This window comes from Cariama cristata, unplaced genomic scaffold, assembly GCF_000690535.1.
Source record: "Cariama cristata isolate BGI_N322 unplaced genomic scaffold, ASM69053v1 scaffold21569, whole genome shotgun sequence".
Taxonomy (NCBI): domain Eukaryota; kingdom Metazoa; phylum Chordata; class Aves; order Cariamiformes; family Cariamidae; genus Cariama; species Cariama cristata.
In genome coordinates, this window is record NW_009634357.1 from 12877 (window position 1) to 21824 (window position 8948).

Consider the following 8948-nt stretch of genomic DNA (forward strand, 5'->3'; position numbering starts at 1 on the left):
ATTAAAAACCTTTTGCTTTTAGCATTTATTAGTATGAATGCTTGTAGAGAATTGGCTGCTCTTTTTAGTCTCTGCTACGTTCATTAAATGAGTGTTTAGGAGAAGGGGTTGGAGGCAAGATGCCATATACCAACCTTATGGTTACTGTTTTAATTACTTTACTGATAACATTTCAAGAGATGTTCCTTGCTTTTGTGTGGTGGTGTCAGTAGAGAAAAGCTTTTCCTAATGAGACAGAAGAAAGGTCCTTCCTTTTCTCTACTTGACAGTTACCACAGTGCCAGAGTCTGAATTTTATGCAATATAAAATTCAGGATGTGTATGAGCATCTGGACTGTTGGCTTCTGTCTTAGTAATACCTTTGTATATAGCAGTTCATTGATCTGTTGGGTTTTTAAAATAAAACTGGAGAACAGCTCTTTTCCTCCTCAAAACTGTGTTCTAAGAGACATGTCTGTTCCTTGTTCCAGGTAGTTGCAAAAGACTTGGGGTTCAGATGGAACAAGCTGTGTTAATCTCAAAGCCATTTCCAGCATTCAGTCATAACTATTTCTGTTTTAAACTGGGAGAAAAGGATACCTCTTGTTGATGCTCTCAAACAAGAACTTAAAACTTAACTTAAACCTCTGTGCTGTAATGTGGAAGCATAGAGGAGGACTTCTAGTGCACCAGACTCTTTTGAAGTGCCCTTCTTTATCATCTGGCTCGTTTGTTCTGACATGCTGGGTAATTTTTTTTTTTGAAGTACTTCTTCCAGTCAGTAGGAATCACTTGAACTTAATTTTTTTTTTTCCCTTCTCCTTTTTCTTGTGGTGATATTTACCTAAATACAGACCCACCTTCAGGGATAAATAGATGATCGTAACAGGGGAATGAACATGTGCAAACTGTGGCTTGTATCCCACTTCTAAAATATGATGGAGGTTTTTTTAACCAGCAGGACACTTATGGGGAAAGAGGATGTCTGTATCTGGCTAGCACTCTCTGACTCTTTTGCTGTCTTGCAGATATAGCTGATGTTAACCTTGGCTAATGCAGTGTCCTGTAGTATTGTTTTTCCTCTAAATTCAGATATATTCCTGATATATCTTTAAAGTATTTAAAGATAAAAGGCACAGCTTTAGGCCATTCTTAGGTCTATTCTTGCTCTTTAATCCTGAGTTAACTGCTGTGATGGAGTGGATATACCTTTTTTTGTAAAAGACAAATTCGAAGTTTTAGCTCCCAAATTGCTGGTTCAGCAAGAAAAGAAAAATACAGTCATGGCAGCAAATTTGTCCTTGGTGATTTCATATCTATGCTGGTGTCAGGAAACTAATGTGTGGGAAGACAAATCTTGTAAGTCACTTAGTGGCAATTCTGAGTCTGTTGAGGGGCCAGATTTGGCTGGATTTTTACTTCTCATGGCTGTTGGTGCACTCAGCTAAGCAGAAGTCAATGTTCTGTGATGATGTGCCAGCATGCCCTGACCTGTCCCCATGCTAGGAAAGGGAAGGATTCACAAACTTCCCCTATGTATGAGTCCTGCACCTTACAGACTGCTCTATAACAGGAGGACATAGCTGGTACTTGTAGTTTAAGTGAAAACACTTTTTCCTCTGAGCTAAAAGGGTTTCCATGCAATAATCATGTTTTCCTTCTCATCTTTTATTATTCAGGGAAAAGTGTGTGTGTGTGTTTGGGAATATAAGCTTTGATTTTGAGATAGCTTGGCCTAGCTTGATATTCCAAAGATAAGGATGTATAGAAGAGTGCTTTGCTCCAGACCAGTGTGCCCAAGAACTAGAAAAGAGAATAATCCCTACATTTTTTCCCTTTGGAAATTATCTTTGTGTTCACAAACAGTCTCCCAAAGAAAAACAGCTCCTGGCATCTGTGAACTAGACAACACTGATATGGTGACATTTTTCTAGTTGTTGCAGTAGAGCAGTCTGAAGCTGCAAATACCTGACAGTTGCATTTACCTGACCCCGTGCCTGGTGTTGTTCTCAGGTTCCCAGAGATAAAAGGCTGTTGTCTGTTAACAAAGTGAGTGATAATCAAGAAGACCAAGATAAAAGGTACAGTATTATTCAAAATCATACACCCAGCTACTAACAGTGTTGATCAGTTGTGAACTGAAGGAACTATGATAGCCTGAGGATTTATGGTTTTCTTTCAAAAGATAAAAGAGTGAAGGCTGCTTTGGGAAGCAAACTTTACTCCTTTTTACTTTTAATTTATTAGAAAAAATTGAACAGTATTATTAGACATATGATTTGCAAAGTACAGGAAGTTTCACAATTTCTGTTTTGTAGTTTTGCTGCTGCTGAGATTAGTAAAATCAGATTAAATTGACAGTTGGCTATTGGCTACTTTTTTTTCAGTTTTCTTCTACAGCAAAAAGTGAGTAGTTTGGGCTCAGTAACCTGATTTATACAGTTTTATTTAACATAACGTAGGGTCTGCCCAGAAGCAAATAAAGTAACTGTTAAAATAATTCACTCAGAATGTTTTTCTCACTTCTCTCAGATTTCAGCCGCCTTCTGTAGGCTAAAAGTGACCTGAAGAGTCAGAGGAAGCCGACTCCTGCCTTTATTAAGACTTGTGGACAAGAGAGAGTGTGTATTTATGTAGAAAGAACTAAGTTTTTACACATAGGAAGGTATCTTCATGTAAAATTATAGTGGAGAGAAGCTACACAAGGTTTATTTCAATGTAGCTAATTTGGGACAGCCTTAGGTAGTCTCCATGGGGTGTTTAAGGTGTACATTTCACCATTTCAGAAGAGAATATGAAACTTTTTTTGAGGGACAGTTTTTCTTCTGTGAACACCAGAGAAATTCCTAAGTTGAGTGTGATTGACAAAACTGGCCTTCAGTAGAAATCCAAGAGAGAGGAACTGTAATGTCGCAACATATCTCCTGGGTTGAAAACAAAGCAGTGTGTTACACCTACTAAAAATTTTATGAGTTCACAATTTTATGTCAGTGCAACTACTGTCAGCAATCAGATTGCTTTCAACAGCACCACGGGTAGACGTGGGAATGCTGCTGGAGGTTACCTTGCAGCTGCTATAGTTAGTGATCTACTCTGATACAATGGGATTCCTGGGCTTGCTCCTTCAGAAGAGCATTGGTACCAGAGTTACACAAACAGGAGCGGCCTGTCAACAGCCTGAAAGAGCATGGGTCAGCGTATTAATTTTGCAGTTGATATTCTGCCTATTTCACATGCAAATTATCTACTGTGAGTAATCCATACCTCGCCTTACTCTTTATGCTTATTTTGTGCCTAAAGGCTGTTGCACTGGTGGATTGATTTTTGCATCCAAATTATAAGCCAAGGCAAAAGCAACCCTGGATACCCAGAATTTGTTGTAAGAAATTGTACCAATTATAGGTCAAATCAAATGTATTATCTTTCCCTCGCTATTAAAGAGCTCTGGACCTCTCTGCTTGCCTCACAATGTCTTTTGCCTAGTATTTTGTTAATGTACCGCTTCTTATGGCAATGACTACTCGGAGTTGAAAGGTCTTCTTCCCTGCCATCTAAGAACATTAAGCTATTTAAGGAGGAGATTTACTCTATTAGGACAGTTCATAACATTTTTTGGTTTTGTCTCACAGAAATTGTCTTAATACCACAGAAGGTCAGAGTAATTTAAGTGGAGGAGAGAACCGCGTTCAAGTCCTGAAGACGGTGCCAGTCAACCTTTCCTTGAATCAAGATCCTTTGGAGTCATCCAAAAGGGAATACAACACAAATGTGTCTGGGAGCTCGACACCCATCACGGGGACTGGAGTAACTGTGGTTAAAGCGGAGGAGTTCACCCCTGTTTTTATGACGCCACAAGCACACTATGCAAGAGGAGAAAATGAGGAGCACCGAGGGGTTATCTTTGAACCATACGAAGTGTCCAACATTGCTCCCCACACAAATTATCTCAAAGATGACCAGCGCAGTACTCCCGACAGTACCTACAGTGACACCTTCAAAGACGGAGCAACAGAAGTAAGTTTTTTCACCTCAAATTAGCATCTAAGAACTCAATAAAAAGCTGTAAACAAGATAAGGAGATTTGAGCTTGTAAACAAGGTAAGGAGATTTGAGCTGTCCACAACAGCCATTAGAAGAACAGTGATGCTTGTTTCAACAAATTCATCTCTGCTCCTTGCCATGTTCCTGTCAGTCTGCCCTCTGATTATAGGGGAGCATCATGAGGCATTTCAGAAGACAGTTTTAAAGTTGTTTATTGGAAACTCTGAGAATAATACATACTCATCTTTTGTCTTCTGGGATATTGTATCAAGTAGAGGATAGTTGCCATTCTAAAAGAAGATTTGTTTCCCGTTAACAAGGTCTGTCTTCAGACCTATTCATAACAGTAAGAAATAGCAGCTACTTTGTAACTGGGAAATTCTTAATGTTCTTCTGAATGCCCAAATGAGCAGTGTCGGCCTCTGCTGCTGGATAAACCCAAGTAATTTTTTCAGAAGCTATCTGTTGCACTAAGCTCTACTCTGCAACATGGTCAAGTGAGAAGAAGTAGTAGAATTAGGTGACTAGAGGGGAATGGAGAAGTTAACAGGTGGGGAAAGACTTGGTGCATGTATGCGTAGGGGAATGAAGAGGAGAAGGGAGACAAGGAGCTACCTTGTAACTATGTTACAGTTATGTTGAGGCAAAGTAATTACACAGTCAGCTTTAATATGGTGAGTACCCTCTGGCTGCTTTTGCCTGCTGCAGAGTAAAGCAAACAAGCCAGAAGGGTAGAAAGGTAAAAATTATTTAAAACTGACAGTACCCCTGCAAGTAATTACAGATATTAGGTGGTAAAACTCTCCTTGGATTTTTCTCCTCCAACTCTATGAAAATGTAACAAAAGTACAAGACAAGCTACGTTAAGGCCGAGTTACTCTGACTGAATATGTAAGAAATTTACTGTGTATATGTGTATTATAGAAAAGTAAATTGTCTCCACACAAGCATGGTAGATCCAGACGTCTGGAGGTGAAGTCCATTTTCAGATATAGAACGCATTTAGGTCATCTAAATGAGTAATTAATGAAGAAATCTAGCTTGCCATTGAAAAATCAGTGAGATCAAACTTTGGATTAGAAACACTGCTCTGCATTATCAAATCACATAATTTCAGCCATTTTTCACTGTTACTGGTAAATGGCTGTGTATGTGAGTTTGGTGGTACTGTACCCGTGGTTTTCCCTGGCGTGCTGTAGCTGAGTGATTCCATTACCTTGGTTTGTTGTGGGACGCATGGCTGAGAGCTACCTCAACAGCCAGTCTGCACTGTGCAAAGTGCTGTTGAATGTGCAAAGTTGCTTAACTTGGAGGTAAAAAGAAAATTTACATCTATAATTTTGTTAGATAGTAATATTTTGTTGCATGTTTTTTAAGATGATTGTTTAATAATGGGGTACAATACTTGTCATCTAGGCTTTCTCTGCAGTCTGTGGTAAGTAAATTAAATGTTTTTGACCATGTCAACCTCTGGCCTTCATATTGAATATGACTAGCATGTTAATCCGGGGCCATCTTTATTGTAATGCCCCTCAGATGTTAAATTTCCTAAGAGTAGTTAGCTTATCTATTCTACTGCTCATGGATCCTTGACTTTTGATCTTCAGGCAATATTCCTAACTGGTACATAATACCTTTGCACTTAACTAGTATCTGACTGGATATTTGTTGTGGCACAGTTGTGCCTAAGATAAAATTAAAAACTGTTTTCAAAATTGCCTGACTTCACACTTCTGGAAACAAACCAGCTTTTAATTGCTAACTGGCGATCAGAAAAGAAATCCTGGAGAGTAAATGTAATCATGCATCAGTGAATCGGAGAGACATCAGCAAAAACATGTTTCAGGCAAGAGGCGAGCCAAGAAGCAGCAGCAAGGCTTACATAGTAGAGTACGGACAGGCTTGTTTGCTCAAGAAGATGGAGTACAAATCCTTGCTTAGTCTGTGCAAAAAGATTTCATTTTCTCAGAATTTCATTTCTTGATGCAATTTTTTTTTTTGTTGATAGATGTGTTTTCATTTTTTAAAGAGTGACTGCAGGTCTCCATCTGGTAAAGTGTGCATTTTGCTCAAACAGAATCTTATATGGAAGGCAAAATACTCTCTTAGCCTGCGTCACCACTCCTGTTCAAAATAGACAGTATAGCAATCTAAATTTTTGTTAGCATTTCATTGTAGGCCTTAAGGACTGCTGACCGCACACATTTTTAAATAAAGCAAAACAAAACAAAAAGTGAAGTCTCTAGGAAAACTATGATTTCGTATGAAAATCTACTTATCTTTGAGGTGGGATATATTTTTACAGGCTTGTTTTAGAATATATTAATGTGTTGGCAAGGAGTTTAATAAGGCAGAAGATGTTTTTCAGCTACGTTCCTGTAGCAATTAGGTTACGAAAAACTTTACAAGCTTGACATAAATGAATTATTTCTGTCAATTTTAGTGTAAAGACCATGTAGGATCCACTCCAATTTTTAGGGATTTTGAGTTTTAAATGGTTGATGTTTTTTTCTGAGGGGTCATAATCTTCTTAAATAAACGTAATTCTACTTTTGTTGGTATTTGTATTTTGATTGTATCAAACTATATTTAATTGTTTTTGTTTTTCAGAAGTATCGCAGTGTGTCAGTGGGGGCTGAAGAATATATTTATGAACAAACAAGGTAAGGCATAAGCTTTGAAATGCGTTGACTGGCATCATGTAGAAATGTACTGAGGAGAGGCTGCCTGTATCTGCTTCCCACTCTCCTTTTCAGCACCCTGGGGCAGTTGCAGGGCTCCCTTGATGCTGCCCAGCATTGCTCTCCCCTTCTGTGCATGTTAGCTTTCATATCTGACTAGTTTATATCTTCGTCTATTATCTTCCCTCAGCATTGTTTTAAGTTAGTAACTCCTCTGAAGCCCCCTGGAGATATGTGAGATGAAAACTGTTAAGAGAGGTCCCCCAGGTAACAGGGCACAGCTTTGACTGCCAGGTCATGGAAAATCTTCCCCACCTTTCAGTAAGGCAGGAAGCACAAGTCAGATGTCCACGATGGTTGAACTGGCTCCACCAACCTTACGGAATTCCCATCTTTATTTTTTCCCTTCTGTTTTTTCTAGTTACACCTAGTAAGTTTTCTGAGAAACCCTCTGTCTTTTTACACTGTTTGTTGTGGAAATAACATAAATGAAGTACCTATTACAAACCATGTAAAAAAATCCTTAGAATTCCGAAAAGTTTTTTAAAAAGTTTCAAAAATTCAACTTTGGAGGAAGTAGCGTCCTCCTTGCTAAGGACAAAAAATGCATGTGTAGAATGGGCAAACGCTGCATAGTCACTTTGACTAATAAAGACTCTGAAGAGTAAAATTTGTAAGCTGATGCTTCATTTCATGCTTTTGAATAGTTCTGTTTATATCTGAGAGATTACTCTCACTTTAGAAACAGGAACATGCATACATATTTTTCCTGAAGAAGGCATATGACTGCTTCTGTAGTGGAGGTTCCTCACAGCTTGATCTTTTTTCTGAGGAATATTAAAACAATCATTAACTGCAGTGAGCTCAGAACTGAGTCATCATATAGGCAGTATGTATGAAATGGGTATTTAGCAAAGACTGCTCACTTACTATGCTGGATATTTATAAAATTGAATCCTGAAGCATTGGCATCATTAAATGGTTCTCGGACATTAAGTCTTTCATGCTATCGTCCAGGTCCACATTAGAATGAAACCTCAAAATGCACACTAAGAAAAAACAAATACACCTTTCCTGGGAGTTACCTGGAAGCGATAGGTACTCAGAAATGAAAGCTTCAGGTTGAAAAAAAGAAGTGGTGAATATGAAAGTAATTGGAAGCCTGATAGAAGATCCCTTAATGACTACATGGAACTTTAGTTAAGACTCATGGTGAGATTCAGAGTAGTGTTATAATCATTTGAGTGACTGCAATAAGTTTTAAGGGTGATAGTAATCCTCCTGCTATAGGGCACACTTTGATTGCCAGCTGGGAACAAGAAGAAAATTCCCAAGTGGCACCACACAGAGGCTGCAGAATTGGCCAGGTACATTGTGTCTGGGATTTACATTTTTTGACGTCTTTCTGAAACATCCAGAATGCTAGGAAACGGAAGACCAGACCGTGGCAGACTGTAGGTAGCTCTGTTAAGACATTCTGTATCTGACTTCAGTTCATCCTAAACTCTTCTCATCGCATATCCTTGTTAGGCCTTCTGTCTGTTGGAAGGTTTTGAGTTGCATCTCCCAGGGCTCTTGACGTGCTTTGGTATGTGTCATGCAACAGTCTTGCAGCACGCAACCTGCAGTCCCTTCGTGTGACACTAAATCAGAGGATGTGCCCCCACCGCTAATGGGCAGACAGTACATAGGACAAGCATATGCAGCAGGATAGGTGGTGGCTCTGCAGCACCAGTGATTCTGCTCTTCCATTCTGCTTGGATGGACACCGCTTGCCAGTGTTGACACAGCCTCTGTCCCCCTTGGACACAGGACAGGGGGACTGCGGCAGCGCACACCATGGTGGGTGGCAGCAAAGGGGACCACACTCCCCTTCGTGCTGTCTTCCTGGTCTGCGTGAGAGTCCTCATGTCTGCAGCAACTGCATTGTTGGGAAGTGCTGGTGCTGCCGTCAGTGAGTTGGATAGGTATAGGTTAGTGTTTGCTTTTTACCTTAGTTTTGCTTTGATTTGTAACTTTTAAGGAACTTGACTGGATTCCTGTTTATAATATAAGAAACACTTAGAAATTGCCTTCATTTGAATGAATGATTGATACTAAACTAAATAATTGATACTGAACGGTCTGAAGCTTCTTCTTTTGGACGGAAAGACAGTGGATCAGGTTATTTTTTTTTCTTCTAGCTTCTCTTCAAGTGACGATTTAAACGTTATTATTGTTCATGCATTTTAGTGATTACCCCCCCCC

General features: G+C 39.3%; 1 protein-coding gene across 1 annotated transcript in view; it reads left to right on the forward strand.

Moving 5' to 3' along the window:
* The window catches only part of GRHL2 (grainyhead-like 2 (Drosophila)), a gene marked incomplete at both ends in the record, with an annotated part of 28739 nt that overhangs the window by 1181 nt on the left and 18610 nt on the right, over positions 1–8948 (forward strand). The window contains 3 exons of the mRNA XM_009707126.1: positions 1993–2060; positions 3609–3993; positions 6631–6683. Of these exons, the coding sequence (XP_009705428.1) occupies positions 1993–2060; positions 3609–3993; positions 6631–6683 (506 nt within the window). The remainder of the gene's footprint in view (positions 1–1992; positions 2061–3608; positions 3994–6630; positions 6684–8948) is intronic.